This window comes from Dendrobates tinctorius, unplaced genomic scaffold (assembly GCF_039654945.1).
Source record: "Dendrobates tinctorius isolate UK_male_01 unplaced genomic scaffold, ASM3965494v1 ptg000126l, whole genome shotgun sequence".
Taxonomy (NCBI): Eukaryota; Metazoa; Chordata; class Amphibia; order Anura; family Dendrobatidae; genus Dendrobates; species Dendrobates tinctorius.
Genome location: NW_027361794.1, coordinates 13,474,889 through 13,495,451, shown reverse-complemented (window position 1 = coordinate 13,495,451; position 20,563 = coordinate 13,474,889). Strand labels below are relative to the sequence as shown.

The 20,563-nt window shown below is 43.9% G+C and overlaps 1 protein-coding gene and 1 pseudogene across 1 annotated transcript in view; both read left to right on the top strand.

The window, feature by feature from the left end:
• Positions 1-16,485, top strand: part of LOC141047339 (uncharacterized) — a 944,519-nt gene extending 928,034 nt beyond the window's left edge. The window contains 1 exon segment of the mRNA XM_073542400.1: positions 15,525-16,485. Within this exon segment, the coding sequence (XP_073398501.1) occupies positions 15,525-16,347 (823 nt within the window). The 3' untranslated portion in view covers positions 16,348-16,485.
• The window catches only part of LOC141047308 (uncharacterized), a 442,763-nt pseudogene that overhangs the window by 12,501 nt on the left and 409,699 nt on the right, over positions 1-20,563 (top strand).

The following is a 20,563-nucleotide window of genomic DNA, read 5'->3' as shown; positions in this document are numbered from 1 at the left end:
TCCCAGTGGGTCATACCACCTGCAAACCATAGCAGTAAAATCTGTCGCTCTTTGCCTTCTGAGCTTTGCACTGTGCCTGAAAAATATTTCTCGATTTGGGCACACTCAGGACAAAATGGACCTCAGTTTGTTGTAAATAAAAAAATAAAGAACTTGGGGCTAAAACAACAATTTAGTAGTAAAAATGTAATTTATTCTTTCTTCACCGCTAAGTGGTAGAAAAACTGAGGCACATGTGTCAATATGATCACTGCACTATTAGATGAATTCATTGGGGAGTGTAATTTGTAAAATGAGTTCACACATGGGGGGGTTTCTGTTGTTCTGGCATTTCAGGCGCTCTGCTAATGTGATATGGCAACCTCAAACCATTTCAGCAAAATCTGAACTCCAATATGGCACCTCTTCCCTTCTGAGCTTTGCACTGTGCCTCAAAAGTAGTATTTCCCCACATATGGGCTATCGGCATATTCAGGAGAAATTGCATAACAAATTATGTGGTGCAATTTCTCCTGTTACCCTTCTGAAAATGCAATATTTTGTGCTAAAAACACTTGTGGGGAAAATTGTTTGTTTTTAATTTTTATGGCTCAACATTATAAATTTCTGTGAGGCACCTGAGGGTTCAATGTGCTCACTACACATCTAGATGAGTTCGCCGAGGGGTCTAGTTTCTAAAATGGTGTCACTTGTGGGGGTTTTGGGTACATCAGAGTCTCTCCAAATGCAACATGGTGTCTGCCAATTGTTCCAGCAAATTTTGCATTCAAAGTCAAATGGCGCTCCTTCCCTTCCGAGCTATGCCATGCGGCCAAACAGTGGTTTTATTCGGACCCCATGACAGCACCACGAGAGAGGGGATCCGCCCTTCAGGAACAGGAAACCTACAGATACAAAAGGGTGGCACCTCTCCCATGCATCAGTTGGTTTCCTGTTCCTGAGGGGATGGGATACTACAGACATTTGGAATAATAGTATCCCAGACCGGTCGGCCCAGGAAGCAGGGGGTGTCCTACCTCGACCGGTCTGGACTCCTGGAAGCGCCACGGTGGTCCTTGCTGGACTTCATGTCAGTGTGCAGGGAGCGGCGGTCCGGAGGAATGACCTTCTCCATGGGTAGCCAGGCAACAAGGTAAGTATACCCCGGCTGCTGTCTTCGTGGTGAGGGCACCATGCGCGTGGGGGTCTGAGTGTGGCGTGGTCAGGGGCTTGGGGTTTCTCCTCCCTTCCGGCGTCCCAGGGAAGTGTCCTGGCTCATCCTGCGTCGGCCGGGCACCAGGTGACGGGAGGGCGGAGCCAGCAAGCATTACCGGGGCAGCTCCCTTCTGCGCATGCCGCCGGCAAGATGCGGCCCCCATTGGAGACCAGCGATGGATGCCTGTTCACCTGTGGAGGTGTGGTAGCCGGGGCGGAAGGAGCGGCATCATACTGCTGATCCGGATACCGGGAGGGGAACATTTAATGAGCTGTGGGCAACCTCATGCTTCTGGCCATTCTTTGGAATGATAGTGAGCAACAGCAGCAGGTTCCAGAGGAGCAGGTTCCAGAGGAGCAGGTTCCAGAGGAGCCTGTAAGTCCGCATGCCACGCAGAAGCCAGGGACACAACCGTATGCCCAGGATGGTGTAGGTCATGGCCAGTAAAGTGATCGGTCCATCTGCAGAAGCTCTTCCAAGCGGAAGTCGGCAGCATCGACGGAGAAAATCCCCTCTCATATTCCAGTATCTAGAATTCAATGGTCATAAGCCCTCCCCTTATGTGTTTGCCTCTAGGGGAAGAAGTGTACAACCAAGGCAAAGCACAGGGAATGTGCCCTATGTGGATGCCCCTTACCGGACTCATGTCCAAAAAAATTATGCCCCCCTGTATCCAGCAGACGGTGGCAGAGGAAACTACCGACTTCACTGCGAGTTTAAGGGATATCATCAGGACTGGAGTACAGGAGTCCATAAAATCCCTTTAGCAAGGGGAGAGCTCTAAACAGAGCAGTATGATTCCCTGGAGTCATATTCATCAGCGGGATCGAAGGAGAGTGAGGATTCCCATTATTCCGCCCAGTCATCTTAAGAAGATTCTGGTCGATTCTGCCTACTCCTAGACAGTGTAGACAAGTTCGTAAAGGCGGTCAGGGAAACTATGGGGATAGCAGAACCTAAGCCAGAGTTTTCCATGCAGGACGTTATGTTTACAGGATTGGATCAAAGGAAGCGGAGATCCTTTCCCTTGAACGAGAAAATTTGGGAGCTAATTTTCCGAGAATTGAAGAAACCGGAGAAAAGGGGTTCTTTACCTCCGGCCCTTAAGCAGAGGTATTCTTTTGATGACCCGACGGTTAACTATTGGGATAAGGCCCGTATACTGAATGCCGCGGTAGCCAAAGCATTCAAAAGGTCTTCTCTGCCCTTTTGAGGACATGGGGTCCCTAAAAGAACCACTAGATAGGAAAGCGGACATTTTCCTTAAGGGGACCTGGGAAATGGTGGCTGGATCCCTTAGACCAGCAGTAGCTTCGACTTGTGCGGCCAGATCAATGATGGTCTGGCTGGACCAACTTGAGTCGCAGCTAAAGTAAAGAGTACCCAGGGAGACAATTCTGGGGTCTCTCCCGGTAATCCAAGAAGCCTTGACCTTCCTGTCAGATGCCTCAATAGACTCAGGATGGCGGCAAAGGCAGCGGGTCTTTCTAACGCTGCTCGTATAGCCCTGTACTTGAAGTGCTGGCCAGGGGACATTCAGGCAAGATCAAAACTCTGTGCCATTCCATGCAAAGGGGAATACCTTTTTGGCCCAGTCTTGGATGAACTGCTAGAGAAGGCGGGGGATGAAAAGAAAAAATTCTCCAATTTATCCTCCTCCTCGTACCATCGTCCCTTCAGCAGGAGAAAGTATGGTCAGCAAAGGTCTTCAAGAGACTGTTCCAAATGGAATGACAGGAGAAAGAGAGGTACGGGGTTTACGTTCAGGCGTTCTTCAAGAGAACGCAAAAAACCATCCCAATGACTAGAGGTCCCCGTAGGCAGTAGGTTGTCACCCTATCCAGCTTGGTCGCGAATCACCAACAGTGACTGGGTAAAGGGTGTGGTATTGGCAGGACTGAAGTTTGAGTTCCGTTCAATACCAGCGGATAATTTCAGAGTGACTCCTTCTCTCCTCTCACTTAGAACAGTCGGCCCTGGAGGCAGAAATTGCCAAATTATGTCTCAAGGGAGTCCTGGTGGAGATTCCAGAATCTGACAGGGGTAGAGGATTTTACTCTCCCCTGTTCTTGGTTCGGAAGCCGGATAACTCCTTCAGAATCATCAACCTCAGTTCTCTCAGTAAGTTTTTGGTTACTCACCACTTCAAGATGGAAACGGTGGGCAAGGCAATAAAGATGGTATTTCAAAACTGTTTCATGGTGGCATTGGATTTAAAAGACGCATACTACCATCTTCCTATTCACACAGATTACCAGCGTTTCTTGAGGGTAGCAGTGTCCATGGGAGTCATAGTTCGACGTTTCCAGTATAGAGCCCTTCTCTTTGGGCTCTCAATTGCCCCACTAGTCTTTACGAAGGTACTTGCTGAAGTCATGGCCCACTTGCGAGAGTCGGACGTTTTGATTGTTCCCTATTTGGATGACTTTTTAATTATAGGCAATTCAGCTGATCATTGCCTTTCACAAGTGGAAAGATCTAAGTCCATGCTGGAGCATTTAGGTTGGCTAGTAAACATCAAAAAATCTCGATTGCAGCCCCTAAAAATTCAGCAGTTTCTCGGTCTCATTTTAGACTCAGAAACTGAGGAATGTTGTCTACCATCTGACAAGATTGTTCACATTTGTCACCAGGTGCTATGGGCGGTAAATAGGCCCTCCATGTCACTCAGAAAAAGCATGTCCCTATTGGGCTCACTATCTTCCTGTATTCCGGCCGTTAAGTGGGCTCAGTTCCACACTAGGACCCTGTAGAGTGAGGTTCTTCTTAATGATAGGATCCTGAGGGGGTCCCTGCAAAAAAAAAAAAAAAATAACATTAAGTCCTCTAGCAATAAACTCCCAAAAATGGTGGCATAACAAAGATAACTTGGCCACAGGAGTGCCCTGTGAAAATCGCATATCCCGTATAATAACCAGGGACGCTAGTCCCTCCGGGTGGGGGCCCGTATGGGGGACATTGTAGCCCAGGGTTAATGGGATCATCGAGGTGAGTCAAAAAACTCCTTGTATATCTACGGGGTCACCATGTCAGAGTTCTATCGGACAACCAAGTGGCGGTGGCCTGCATCAACCACCAAGGGGGAACACGGTCCGAGTCCCTGATGGAAGCAGCGGAATGCCTTTTCCTGGTGGCGGAAAGGCATTTTCTATCTTTGACAGCACTTCATATAAGGTCAAAATACAATGCCAAAGCGGACTTCCTGAGCCGCAACACGCTAAGGCAGGGAGACTGGTCTCTAAAACAAGACATTTTCAACCAGATCGTCCACATGTGGGGTCAACCAGAAGTACACCTTTTTGCCACTAGAAAAAACAAAGGTAAAAGTTCTTTTCCCTGAACCCGGAGGAAAAATCTCTTGTAGTGGACGCCTTCCTGAAAAAGTGGGATTTCAACCTGGCATACGCGTTCCCTCCATTATCCCTGTTACCTCTAGTGGTGAGGAAGATCAGAGAGGACAGGGCAAGGATTATACTGATTGCTCCCTTCTGGCCCAGACGGGCTTGATTCTCTTGGCTAAGAACTATGTCAGTCTGCGATCCATGGGTACTGACAGATCTTCCAGATCTCCTCTTCCAGGGACCTATCAACCATCCACAAGTAGCGGGACTCCACCTGACTGCGTGGAGTTTGTGAGGCCATTATTGAGGAACAGAGGTTTCTCCCCGAATCTAATAGCCACCCTTCTAAAAAGCAGGAAGGCAATTACAACAAAAATCTATGCCAGGACCTGAATTTTTTTGACCACTTCTGAGTTTAGGGCAGAAGAAGGGTTACCTATAGGCCAAATTCTGGAATTTCTGCAGAAGGGTCTAGAATTAGGACTTGCCACTAGTACCCTGAAAGTGCAGGCTTCAGCCCTTCGTGCCTTATTCAACTATGATATAGCTAAGAATTACTGGATCTCCAGATTTGTCAAAGCAGCTGGCCGATCTAGGCCCATACACAAAGGAAGGTGTGTACCATGGGACTTGAACTTGGTCCCTACGGCTTTAACAGAGGCTCCGTTTAAACCCATGGTATCTGCCTCGATCAAAGTCTTATCTCTCAAAGTCGCCTTTTTAGTAGCTATTACTTCAGCTCGTAGTATAAGCGACATCCAAGCACTCTCTAGAATGCCTCCATACACGCAGATTTTAGAGGACAGAGTAGTGCTTAGACCAGACCCCGCATACCTGCCCAAAGTTGTCTCGGACTTCCATAGATCTCAAGATAGAGTCCTCCCCTCTTTCCTCCCTAACCATACTAATCAGAAAGAATAGAAGCTTCACATGTTGGACGTTAGAAGATGTCGGCTTGAGTATCTGTCACTAACTCTTGGAGAAGGGATAACACCTTATTTATATCCTTCCAGGGCCATAGTAAAGGTCTTAGGGTATCGAAATCTACGTTAGCAAGGTGGATTAGGGAGGCTATCTTTCTAGCTTATACAGCAGGTGGCGTCCGGCTCCACAGACTCTAAGGGCTCATTCCACTCGAGCCATGGCGTCCTCTTTGGCAGAAAGATCTGGAGTGTCCATTGACCAAATATGTAAGGCGGCCACATGGTCATCCCCTTCCTCCTTTTTTAATCATTATAGGCTGGACATGGGTGCTTCCTCAGATCTCACCTTCGGGTTAAGGGGGGGTGCAGCCTGTAGTCCCTCCCTAAGATAGTGTTTACATCTCTGTATTTCTCTCGTGCTGCTGTCATGGGGTCCGAATAAAGCATTTAGTTACGTACCGGTAACGGTATTTTTCGATACCCATAACAGCACCCTTAGTTCCCTCCCTTCACGCAGGGGTGCGCACTTCCTCCGCTCATAAGTATTCACGTCTGGGAGATTGTTCAATTTTTTCTTGAATAGTTGTATATACTCTGTATATATTGTGTAGATATTGGTACATATTTTGTATATATCCTGTGCCATTAACCACGGAGGTCCTCTCAAGCTCTGTAATACAACTGATGCATGGGAGAGTTGCCGCCCTTTTGTATCTGGAGGTTTCCTGTTCCTGAAGGGCGGATCCCCTCTCTCGTGGTGCTGTCATGGGTATCCGAAAAATACCGTCACTGGTGCGTATCTAAATGCTTTCTCCCTCATATATGGGGTATTGGCATGCTCAGGAGAAATTACACAACAAATTTTGGGATACATGTTTTCCTGTTACCCTAGTCAAAATAAAAAAATTTGGAATCTGAAATTTTTTCCACATTCCAAAAATTCCTGTGAAGCATCCGAAGGGTTAATAAACTTGAATGTGATTTTGAGCACCTTGAGGGGTACAGTTTTTTTAGAATGGTGTCACTTTTGGGTATCTTCTATCATATAGACCCCTCAAAGTGACTTCAAATGTGATGTGGTCTCTAAAAAGAAAAAAAAAAAGTTTGGTAAAAAATGAGAAGTCGCTGGTCAACTTTTAACCCTTATAACTTCCTAACAAAAAAAAATTTGGGTTCCAAAATTGTGCTGACGTAAAGTAGACATGTGGGAAATGTTATTTATTAACTTTATTGTATGACATATCTCTGTGATTCAAGGGCATGAAAATTCAAAGTTGGAAAATTGCTAATTTTTCCAAATTTCTGTTTTTTTCGCAAGTCACATCAAAGAAATTTTACCACTGTCATGAAATACAATATGTCACAAAAAAAAAATTTCAGAATCCGTGAGATCCATTGAAAAATTCCAGCGTTATAACCAAATAAAGGGACAGTGGTCAGAATTGTAAAAATTGTCCTGGTCATCAAAGTGTAAACCACCCTCGGGGGTAAAGGGGTTAGAGAAAATAATGAAATACTCCATTCTCCTTGCTGGCCGCAGGTTTGGACTCTTTAGCATCGCCGTCTACCAGCTCTCTGCGCTGTGACAGAAGCCACCGCAGCGGACGAACGGGGAGAAATATTGTAAGTACTGGGGCCCTGAGCAAGCGGGATTGGGGGGCCACTGACTAGCCCAAGCACTGGGCCCCCTTAGCGCGCCGGTGTCCCCAACGACAAGTGGAAGTGGACGCCGGCCCTGACTTCAGCACAAACTCTTTTGGTCCTTTTGTTGCCACTTTACAAGAATCATGGTTATGTTTATTTTACACTAATAGATTCGAGCCATATATGAAAGATGAGAACCAAGGAAACCTGTATTACTCTAATAAGACGGCGCCCCCACACATTGTATTATGCTCCTCCAGTACATCCATCCCCAATTTTATTTAATTTTTTTGTGTTTTTCATGCAATATTTAGAATCCAAAGCGAAAATGCTAAAAAAAACCCTATCATATTCAGAGAAAAGGAAACACTGTACATGGAGACATTGGCATCAAATAACTCCTGTTGTGGTGGTTTTGCAAACAAGCTTTAATAAATGCCTCACACATGATAGACGATTACAGTCTGGGGAAGAAGCATTCATATAGACGGCCGGTGGGCATGGAGTCAGTGACGGACTCTGGCCAAATATGTTTCTAGAGCCGTAGTACAAGATGAAGATGTCGTCCTCATCATGAAGTAGTTATTTCTCCTGTCCCGTGTAATGAATATCTCCTGCAGTATTGCTAATACCGATTCCAGTGTCGGTAAATGAGACTAGAATTAGCGTTATGGAAGATAAGTCTATGAGAAACGTATTCAGCTGCCGACTCCGAGGGAGAAACTGCTTGTTGTCTGTGGCCTAAATATATAGGTTTTATTAGTAGATGTAAAGAAGAAAACTAAATACTGTAAGATAATAAATCTCATATGTTTCCCTTATTATCTCCAGTAATTGTATTATTACACAGGATTTTATGATGTTACATCGGCTCATCTTCTCATTCAGGTCTCTACAATATCGGATCCTCTCAGTGAAGATCTTCTACATAAGAGAATTTTCCTGATTTACCCATCAAAGATGGATATGGACAGAGACAAGATGGCGGAGAGAATATTACACCTCACCCTAAAGATCCTCTTCCGGCTTACTGGAGAGGTGAGAGATTCTGATGACCTCACATTACATCATTCTTATCTATGGGAATAACAGATGGACAGAACTGATAACAAAAAACTGACTTGCATTTCTAAGCTAGTGTGAATAGCATGGACGGACATACCTAATGTGCAGCCTGTGTGGCTGCATCGGGGCCCAGAGGTGGAGAGGGGCCCCTGCAGGATGGCTAATAATGAGGGCAATCTGGGCAGATTGCCCTCGTGCAGCAGGCAGGGAGAGATCACTGCAGCTCTGCTGCCTTCAAGAGAAAATAGAAGCGGAGCTGCACCGATCTGTCCTGGTTCCTGCCCCCGCTTCCTCACACAGACAGCAGCGCCGCTGGATGACGTCATCATTCAACGGCCAGCTGTGCCAGAGAGAGAAAGGCGACGGTGATGCTGCTGTAGAGCGTGCCGAGAGGTGCTGTGTTTGTGTGTGTGTGTGCATGCGTAGCACTACAGGGGAATGTGCAGAGAAGTGAATGGTGCTGTGTGTGTAGAGGAGGAGAGGGCAATGATGGAGATGGTGGGGGAGGAGGAAATTATAGATGTGGTGTAAAGGGCAATGATGGGGTGGGGGGAGTCTGAAATGATGGAGTTGGTGGAATTGGCAATGATGGGGATGGGGGGCAGGAGGAAGTGATGGAGGTGGTGGGAAAAGACAATGATGGTGGTGGAGGGGGGAGGAAATGATGGAGGTGGTGGAATGGGCAAGGATGGTGGTGGAAAGGGAAATGATGGGGATGGTGGGGGAGGAGGAAATGATGGTGGTAGTGGAAAGACAATGATAGGAGGGGTGGAGGAGAAGGCTGTGGTGGAAAGGGCAATGATGGGGTGATGGAGAGGGAAATGATGGAGTGGTAGGGGAGAAAGCAATGATGGAGGTGGTGGAAAGGGTAATGATGGGGTGGTGGTGGAAAGAACAATGATGGGGGTGGTGGAGGAGAATGCAATGATGGTGGTGGTGGAAAGGGCAATAATGGGGGTGGTGGGGAGGAGGAAATTATGGAGGCGGTGGAAAGGGCAATGATGGGGTGGTGGAAAGGGCAATGATGGGGTGGTGGAATGGAAAATGATGGTGGTGGAAAGGGGCAATAATGGGGGTGGTTGGGAGGAAATTATGGAGGTGGTGGAAAGGGCAATGATGGGGTGGTGGGGGGAAAAGCAATGATGGAGGTGGTGGAAAGGACAATGATGGGGTGGTGGGGGAGAATGCAATGATGGTGGAAAGGGCAATAATTGGGGTGGTGGGGGAGAAAGTAATGATGGTGGTGGAGAAGGCAATTATGGAGGTGGTGAAGAGGGTAATGATGTGGTGGGGAGAGGACAATAATGGGATGGGGGCGGAGGACAATAAGTTGTGTGGGGATTGGGATGAGAGGAAGGAGGACTTATAATGGACTTAGGAACAGGGGGAGGTGGAGGAAAACATTATCGCTTCTTATGGCTAACACAGTCCCTTAGTATAGAGTGTACGAACTTATTATGTATAACACAGTTCCTTAGTATATATAGTGTACTCACTAATTCTGTATAACACCATCCTTAGTTACATAGTTTCCTCTTTTATTATGTATAACACCGTCTCGCTGTGGAGTCGGTAAGCCAAACCTGCGACTCCGACTCCTCAATTTCCCTTACTCCGACTCCACGACTCCGACATATATTGCTTATATTTAAGTGAAAAATTTATTGTAGTACAATGTGAACATCAGACATTTAATCATTTTTATGATACAATAATCAAGATATTTAGATAGAACATAATATATTTTTTGGAATACAACTTTAGAACACAAACTGTAATAAATTGTAAATATGTAATACACTATGTAATATCAATTATATATTGTGTGTGTATATGTATATTAGCTGAAGACCCGGGCATAGTAACTAACTGTGGTTAGTTATAACAAATTATAATTATCCTCCATCCCATAGTCCCGTGCCCATATACCCATCATACATATCCACCGTCCCATAGGCCCATGCCCATATACCCATCACACATCCTCCATCCCATAGTCCCATGCCCATATACCCATCATACAGATTCGCCGTCCCATGTCCATATACCCATCATACATATTCGCTATCCCATAGTCGAGTGCCCATATACCCATCACACATCCTTCATCTCATAGTCCCATGCCCATATACCCATCATACATATCCGCCATCCCATAGTCCCGTGCCCATATACCCGTCACAGAGATCCTCCATCCCATAGTCCAGTGCCCATATACCCATCACACATTCTCCATCCCATAGTCAACCATTATGACATCATAATGAGCGGCGGGGCTTGCAACCTATGATGACATCAGCATCGCCATGGCAACCATTATGACATCATAATGAGGGGCGTGGCTTGACACACACACTTTTTCCCCATTATGTAGATAGGGGCAAAATTGGTGAATTGGAACGCGCAGGGTTAAAATTTTGCCTCACAACATAGCTTAGGACACTCTCGGGGTCCAGACGTGTGACTGTGCCAAATTTTGTGGCTGTAGCTGCGACGGTGCGGATGCCAATCCCGAACAGACATACATACACATTGAGCTTTATATATTAGATATTGCGTGTGTATGTATGTCTCTCTCTCTCTCTCTATATATATATATATATATATATATATATATATATATATATATATATATATATATATATATATATTATTCTCACTAGTAAACTATGTAAGTGGCAAAAAACAGTTTTCAACAAAAACATACTAAATAACATTTGTGCAGTCTATGAATTTGTTCTAAGAAATAGAATTGCCTCCATCAGATCCTCCTGCATAGATGACCTCAAATCTGATATAATAACTTTAAACCTCTCTACAGTAACTTGGGTTGGAGGCAAAGCCGCAACCACATGGGTAACATCTCTAACAATTTCCGGGTATAAAGGAATTGCCTCATGCACAGTCAGTTTTGATGAACGGTTGAATTTTTCTTTGAGAGCAAGTGAAACATTTTGCTGAAATATGGTCAATCTTCTTGCTATAGGAGACAGAGTGAAATCTTTTTCCTTGTGGCAACGCTTTGCCTGCTCCATGTCATCCAAATACTTGTCAAAGTCAAATGCCTCATCGGATGAGGATGAAGATATGGCAGCAGTAGCACTGTCAGGACCCAAGTCCTCTTGCGCCTGGCAGTCCTCCTGTAGGCCACTCATCCTAACTGCTACCCCAGTCAGAGCTTCTTTTCCTTTAGTAAGCGGTTTATCATCAAGCAGTATACGATGACTTGGGTCCACATAAACAGCTGCCAGAAAAATTTTATTTTCCAATAGCTGTGTCTCTCTCCGTTTCATTGAAGCAGAAATGCCATCTGCGATTAAACCTCCTCTTTGGGACAGGCAAAATAGCAAGTTCTTCCACTCCCTTATGAAAATGCCAGGAGTTAAATCCTCAGCTTGTAATTTTTTAGTCACGGTAAATGGGTGATTAAGCAATTCCTTCAATTCAGCCACCTGTGTCTATTAACCTTCATTTAGGGTTACCTGAGGGTTCGTCATATCTATAAGGAACGGTTGTAGTTCAAGCAATCGCTCAATCATTAAATAAGTGCTGCCCCACCGAGTGGCTTGATCAACAATTGCCCCTTTCCCAGCACGTCTCTTCAAGATGAAATCAATTTTAGGGGTTCTGGCGGCAATAACCAATTTCCTCACTTTTCCAATCAGATTTCCAGCATGTCCCTCTTGCAGACTATCTCATATTGCCAGCTGCAGCGTGTGCACAACACAGCGCATGTGATGAATAGGAAAGTGTTTTGAAGCAGCTTCAACAAGATCATCTATTTCTACAGTATAATTTTGCTGTTCTTCTGTTGTAATATCTGTTTGTTCCTCAGTTACATGAACAGAGCACTGTAGCCTTCCATCTCAAACACACTGAATCCTAAATTTTCTTCTAGCTGTTGTTCATTACTCTCATTCATCAGTTTAATTGTACTTATCATGTTTGAAGCATTGTCCGTTACAATAGCAAGAACCTGTTCTTGTGTGAATGTAGCCTTAGATCAGGAATAAAACAGCCATTTATAGGACATTTCATAACGTTCCCAAATTCCTATGAAAAAAAAAATTCAGCACATCCTGCATTGAACTACTGTACCCAATTATATATTTTCGGAGTTTCCTTTTTATACCGACTCCACCAAAATGAGCAACGACTCCGACTCCACAGCCCTGCTTATTACGTACCATCCTCTCTAGTTATATATGTTGCCAGCCCTTATTATATAGCTTCCTCTGCTGTTATGTGCAGTACTGTCTCTTACATAGTGTATTCTTGTTAATTTTGTTATTCACAGCACCCTCTTTTATTACATAGTTTCCTCTCTTTTTAGATATAAAATGACTGCTGATGCAGGAGCCGGTGACCAAACGACCAGTCCATCAGCTCCTCCATTAGGCCTCAATTTTGCATATTTTTACTATGCACTTTGATATTGTAGTCACTAGAAAGCTGCTTTTTTGGCTTCACATGCCTTTGGACCATTTAGCTGCTCACTAAAAATATATATATTCATACAGTTTTTTTCTGGGGGATTATATGCATAGCTTATCTTTTATACATGAGTATTCAGGTTTCTGTACCTTTTAATGGCCATTTTTTGCATTTTTTGTCCCCATTTTTTATCAACTTTTTGTACAAATTTTAATTGATACTCAATAAACTTTCATGTATTTTTACGTCAATGTAGCGTCCTAATTTTCTTTTTGTGATACCTCCATATACAAAAAAAGGATGCACTCTATCGTGCTAAAGCATGTCAATGTGATATATATGAAATATGAATAGCAATACGGCTTCTAAATATTAGGAACAAATTAGATGCTTTGCACACTATGTCCAAATCATGCCTGATTCAGAAGCCGTATTGCTATTAATATTTCATATATTTCACATTAACATGCTTTAGCAACCTTTTTTTTGTTTATTGTATAGATGGACAGAACTAGAGAAGTCAGGACTCTGGAAATGTCTGTAGGGAGATTTATTAATGTGTGTCTCCATAACCAGGACTACACAGTAGTGAAGAAGACCTCTAGTGAGCGCTGTCAGGACCCTGTGTCTGAGGGATGGGGAAGACCCCTGAGCCCAATCATGGTGCCTCCACCTCACCCCCTGATACATGAGGACATCAATGACCAGAAGATCCTAGACCTCACCTACAAGATGATTGAGCTGCTGACTGGAGAGGTGACACTGCTGGGAATGCTGGGACATTACACAGTAATGCTGTGAAGGGATTGGGGGAATTACGGTATCATTGTATGTGTCAGGTTCCTATAAGGTGTCGGGACGTTGCTGTCTATTTCTCCATGGAGGAGTGGAAGTATTTAGAAGGACACAAAGATCTGTACAAGGATGTCAGGATGAAGGTTCCCCTGCCCCACACATCACCAGGTAATACACAGGACTAAATACACATGGCCTCTGTATGTAAAGAATTAATTCAGCCCCTGTATATGTTTCCTCCAGATCTATCCAGTAAGAGGACAACACCAGAGAGATGTCCCCATTCTCTTCTTCCACAGCACTGTAAACAAGAAGATCCCAATGTTCCTCAGGATCATCAGGTAGATGGAGAGAAGGTGTCATGAGATCTCCCCTATGATGTGTAGATGGCTGTTAAGGTTTTGTGCTCAGTCTTGATTTATCCACCAGTATTATATGTTTTATACTTGTGTAATGAGAATGGTGGAGATGGCAGGATTAGAGCTGATCATAGATGTGACTTCTCCATCTGTCTGTGACTTTTACAATATTTCAGGGTGAAGATCTGACCCATATTAATGCTACAGAGACATATGTGAGAGGAGATGAGCGGTGTAAAGAGGAGATTCCTACATATGACCACCCAGGTGAGTAGTAACCTCTAAATGCAGAGAAGTCACACATTGTTCTCAGTCACCGGCTGTGACAGCTTTATTTGTGGTGTAGTCTGACCATATTTTGCCTTTAGACCACAACATTCTCCTCCACCCAAAACTGTACAAATGACTTTAGGTATTGGAAGCCCTTTTCTGTAGAACTTACAACCTGATGCTAACCGTTACCAACCCGGATCTGTAATCTACAAAGCCAAATGACAGGGTACGTAGAATGTGCAGACAAGTTAGAAAATCACTTGAAGAAAAATATTATGATTGGTCGCTTAGAGAGCGGAGGGTAAAGATCTTTCTTGCCTTTGTAGCAGCAATGCCGGCCTCCAGTAGGGAGGTTCCTGAGGACCCCCTGTAGTTTACCTACTTAGTGTTTGTGCAACTAGTATGTTGCCAGGTCCCTCTCCTTGAGTCCCATATTGTCTGAACCTGTTCCTGAAACCCGTATTGCTGAACTAGCACCACTGTCCGTCCTGGCTAGTTTTCCAGAATCTGACCTGTCTGAACAAGGATCAGTGTCTGTCCTGTCTGGTGATCCAGAATCAGTACCATTTATACCAGCTCTGATATCTACTTTACCAGTATCCGAATCCTGTCCTACTAGAGACCACGAGTCTATGTCCATTACTGAGATCCTGACACTTGGGGTCAACTACTGCAGTACCGTGGACTGCCCAAGAGTGATTCCTGCAGCACAAGCTTAACTCCACAATTAGGAGCTTTAGCGGGAACAAGGTAGCCGCTTAGCCACGCTCCTCCTGGGTAAGCCAGGCTCATGGCACAGTGGGTCCACGATCCATCTTTTTCTGTTGATAGATGATGGACCTGAGTGGGGGCTTGTTTTTTGTCAGATGAGTAGATATTTTTATTGGTATTATTTTGGCCAACATAACATTGGTGGCTTTTTATTCCATATTTGTGAGGCAGCATGAACAAACAGTTGAACAACGCGCTCTACTGCCTCATCCTATGAGGTTTTCTATTAAACTATGAACTGTCATTGTCTTGGTGAATAATTCAGTATTTTTACATAACTTGCCTTTTTTATGAACAATGTTCAAAAAAAATATAAATTTCAATGATATTTTATTCAAAAATAGTAATTGGTTTTATTATTAGCAGATGACTGTACCAGGAGATCAGAGGGACAACTGACATCTTCAATTTTTAAATCAGATAATCTAAAGATCCCACAGGATACAATTGAAGTGAATGTCCTTACTCCAGATATACCATCAACCCTTCACAGCAAAGATCTATCATCTGATCCATTGAGACAGGTCCTGTCTTCTGATTCATTACTGACTATTAAGGAAAATCAAAGTCTCAAAATAATCATTAAAAAACAAATTGCTCCTAAAGTAAAGAAGCCATTTTCACGTTCAGAAAGTGGAAATAGTTTTCCTCTTAAAAAGTCTTTCTTTAAACATCAAAAAATTCACACATCAGAGAAAAGATTTTTTTGTTCCGAGTGTGGGAGATATTTCAACCAGAAATCAAATCTTGTTACACACCAAAGAACTCACACAGGTGAGAAGCCATTTTCATGTTCAGAATGTGGGAAATGTTTTAACCGGAAAACGCATCTTGATAGCCATCAGAGAACTCACACAGGGGAGAAGCCTTTTTCATGTTCAGAATGTGGGAAATGTTTTAACCAGAAATCAGATGTTGTTATACACCAAAGAACCCACACAGGTGAGAAGCCATTTTCTTGTTCAGAATGTGGAAAATGTTTTGTGAAGAAACTATCTCTTCTCAGTCACCAGAGAACCCACACAGGTGAGAAGCTTTTTTCATGTTCAGAATGTGGGAAATGTTTTACATGGAAAACAAATCTTGATAGCCACCAAAGCATCCACAGAGGGGAGAAGCCTTTTTCATGTTCAGAATGTGGGAAATGTTTTAACCAGAAAGCGCATCTTGATAGCCATCAGAGAACTCACACAGGGGAGAAGCCTTTTTCATGTTCAGAATGTGGAAAATGTTTTAACCAGAAATCAGATGTTGTTATACACCAAAGAATCCACACAGGGGAAAAGCCTTTTTCATGTTCAGAATGTGGAAAATGTTTTACAAAGAAATCAGGTCTTACCAAACATCAGAGAACTCACACAGGGGAGAAGCCTTTTTCATGTTCAGAATGTGGAAAATGTTTTACAAAGAAATCAAGTCTTACCAAACATCAGAGAACTCACACAGGGGAGAAGCCTTTTTCATGTTCAGAATGTGGGAGATGTTTTACAGAGAAATCAAGTCTTATCAAACATCAGAAAACTCATATTAAACAGAAACTTGTTTAGAAAGTGGGATTTTTTTCACTCAAAATCACATCTTGTTAGACACCAGAACAGTCACACAAAGGAGAAGCCTTTTTCATGTTCACAATATGGGAAATGTTTTACACAGAAATCAAATGTTAATAAACATCAGAGAATTCACACAGTGGAGATGCCTTTTTCATGTTCAGTATGTGTGAAATGTTTTAACCAGAAAGCGAATCTTGATAGCCACTGGAGAATCACACAGGGTAGAAAGCCACCTTAGCCTCTGTACAGACTAGAAAGGCCCTAGATGCACAACTACAAACACCACCTCTGACCTAACTCCCTAATAGGTCGTTGAGGATTTTCTCATACACCCTGAGGAACCAGAGGGGAGTGTTGTGAGCTCATTTTCCCCTTCACAATTGAGGTCTGATGAACTCCCTCTTCTGGTGAAGGAAAGTAGTGAGGCTGATTACAAAGCACCTGAGCAGAATGATGATGACTGGGTGACTGGGATTGCTGACGTCCTTCTGCCTTGCGGGTAATTACTCTGAGGGATTCTTGGACACCAGTCTGATTCCTGCTCCTCAAAAGCTAAGTTTTCTGCTCTACTTTTTGCATTTGTGTTTTGGTTTTGTTTTGCCTTGTTTTTCTGGATTTCTGCCTTTCCCTGCTGGGTGAGCTGAATTCCTTTTTGCTCTGTCTTCAGTTAATACCTGAGTACTGATATAGTCTTTTTGAAGCCTAGCGTCTTCAGGGCTTTTTTCCCTATCAGTCTGTTGGCTCTTGTTTTTGAGAGGGTTTTGGCGGATTGCAGACAGCAGCTTTTCTATTCTGTCCTATTTAGTTAGCTTGGGCCCCATCATTTGCTCAGCCTATCTTTCTATCTATGTGAGTGTTTTTTCATCTTGCTTCACCGTCATTATATGTTGGGGGCTGCCTATTGCTTTGGGGTCTGCTCTGGGGCAGTTTAGATTTCCCTTTCTGTCTTTCGGCTATGTAGTTCTCCGGCTGTGATCGAGGGGTCTAGGGCACCGTAGGAACCCCCCACGGCTACTGCTAGTTGTTGTTGTTAGGTTCAGGGGTCTGCAATCCGATAGCTGCCAACTTCTCTGGTTTTCTGGACTTAGCTAGTATTTCTGTTTTTGCCTCCTACGGCGACTCATTCATAACAGGGGAGGCCGCAACAGACTGTCAACAACGAGAAAAGAAAATGTGAAGTAAGATCTGAAAACCCTGGGTGAGAAACTAAAACACTTTCAAATAAGGCAAAAAAGGCAAGCTAAGGAGAATCAAAAATAAAATAAGTATAAGCTCTCAGAAGCCTTACAGTGGTAGAAGGAAAAAGTGTTGGGAGGGAAGTCAAACAGACTCAGTGCAAGAATACAACTGGATTTTACCAAGCAAGGTAAACCACTTAGCTTAACTGAAGGGTTGGAACTCCTGAACACACATTCACCAAGAGATATAGCCAGCAAGGAAGTGCGGTGAAGGGAAGGGTGAACATATAAAATCCCACCCAAAATGTGATAGAACAAACCAAAATGGGAAAATGAGAAACAGTTGGAGAGGAGCAAACCAAGAAAGGAAAACAAAGACAATTGAAACCAGCATTTGGACAGAGAAGAAAAGGCAACAGCTGAGCAGACAGAAGAACAGACCACGCATCAACATGTCACCTGATTGAGTCTCCAAACCAAACTGACAGTACCCCCACTTCTACGAGGGCCACCGGACCCTCAGAAACCCCTGATGTTGCTGATGGAACTCTCTCATCAGGCAATTCATATTTACATACAGTGGGGAAAAAAGTTTTTAGTCGGCCACCAATTATGCAAGTTCTCCCACTTAAAAGGATGAGAGAGGCCTGTAATTGACATCATAGGTAGACCACAACTATGAAAGTCAAAATGAGAAAAAATTCAGAAAATCACCTTGTCTGATTTGGCAAGATTTATTTTGCAAATTATTGTGGACAATAAGTGTTTGGTCACCTAAAAACATGCAAGATTTCTGGCTCTCACAGACCTGTAACTTCTATAAGAAGCTCCTTTTGTCCTCCACTCATTATCTGTAGTAATGGCACTATGTTTGAACTTGGTATCAATATAAGACACCTGTCCACAACCGCAAATAGTCACACTCCAAACTCCACTATGGTCAAGACCAAAGAGCTGTCGAAGGACACCAGAAACAAAACTGTAGCCCTGCACCAGGCTGGGAAGACTGGGCAGAAGACTAGGCATGCAGATTGGTGTGATGAAATCAGTTGTGGGAGCAATAATAAAAAAATACAAGACCACTGATAATCTCCCTCGATCTGGGGCTCCACGCAAAATGTCACTTCGTGGGGTCAAAAAGATCACAAGAACAGTGAGCAAAAATCCCAGAAACAAACTGGGGTCCTAGTGAATGACCTGCATAAAGCTGAGACCACCGTAACAAAGGCTATCATCAGTAACACACTACTCCGCCAGGAACTCATATCCTGCAGTGCCAGATGTGTCCCCCTGCTTAAGCCGTACATGTCCGGTCCCATATGAAGTTTGCTAGAGAGCATTTGGATTATCCAGAAGAGTATTGGGAGAATATCATATGGTCTGATGAAACCAAAGTAGAACTGTTTGGTAGAAACAAAACTCATCGTGTTTGGAGGAGACAGAATGCTGAGTTGCATCCAAAGAACACCATACCTACTGTGAAGCATAGGGGTGGCAACATCATACTTTGGGGCTGTTTCTCTGCAAAGGGTCCATGGCGACTGATCTGTGTATATGAAAAAATTTAAAGTGAACCTGTCACCTGAATTTGGCAGGCTATTTAAATGCCTTTTGTCCGGTTCGATGGGCGGCGTTTCCTATCCATTCCTCCTCCCTATCCTTGGCCGCCGTCCGCATTATTTTCTGGAATTTGAGTAGGTGTCCGCCATAGTCAACGCGTGCGCAATGCAATCTTGCCTCGCGCATGCGAAGTATGCTTTGCCCAACTGCGGGCAAAGCCAAAAAGCATTACTGCGCATGCGCCGGTTAACTATGTCCCGGAACACAGCGAAATACAGTACTTCTGGGACATAGTTAACCGGCGCATGCGCAGTAATGCTTTTCGGCTTTGCCCGCAATTCGGCAAATCATACTGCGCATGCGCGAGGCAAGATTGTATTGCACACTATGGCGGACACCTACTCAAATTCCAGAAAATATTGTGGTTGTCAGGCAAGGATGGGAAGGAGGAATGGATACGAAACACCGCCCATTGGACCGGACAAAAGGCATTAAAATAGCCCGCCTAATTCAGGTGACAGATTCCCTTTAATGGGGCCATGTATCGTGAGATTTTGAGTGCAAACCTCCTTCCATCAGCAGGGGTATTGAAGATGAAACGTGGTTGGGTCTCTCAGCAGGATAATGATCCCAAGAATACCACCAGGGCAACGAAGGAGTGGCTTCATATGAAGGTCCTGAAGTAGCCTAGCCAGTCTCCAGATCTCAACCCCAGAAAAAATCTTTGGGGGGATTTGAAAGTCTGTGTTGCCTAGTGACAGGCCCAAAACATCACTGCTCTAGAGGAGATCTGCATGGAGAAAGGGGCCAACATTCCACTAACAGTGTGTGCCAACCTTGTGAAGACTTACAGAAAACATTTGACCTCTGTCATTGCCAACAAAGGATATATAACAAAATAATGAGATGAACTTTTGTTAAAACCAAATGCTTATTTTCCACCATAATTTGCAAAATAAATCTTGTGAAATCAGACAAGTTGATTTACTGGATTTGTTTTCTCATTTTGACTCTCATAGTTGTGGTCTACCTATGATATCAATTACTGGCCTTTCTCGTCTTTTTAAGTAGGAGAACTTGCACAATTGGTGGCTGACTAAATACATTTTGTCCCCACTGTAGGTTGAAAAAAGACGTAGCTCCATCAAGTTTAACCTGTCTTCACCAAATATACATTTTTTGTAACTGCATTATCTATAACCCACAATGTTATATGTTTTGAGGAAATCATCCAGCCCTTTTTTAAAAGCTATTAGTATCTGCTATTACTACCTCTTGTGGTGGGGCATTCCACAGTCTGAGTGCTCTAACTGTAAAGAACCCTTTCCTATTTAGCTGCCAGAATCCCCTTTCGTCCACCCGTAATGAGTGGCGCTGGTCCTCAGTATATTTGGTTTGAGTAAGTTATGTGCCAGTCCTTCGTACAATCATAGAATGTTAGAGTTGGAAGGGACCTCAAGGGTCATCGTGTC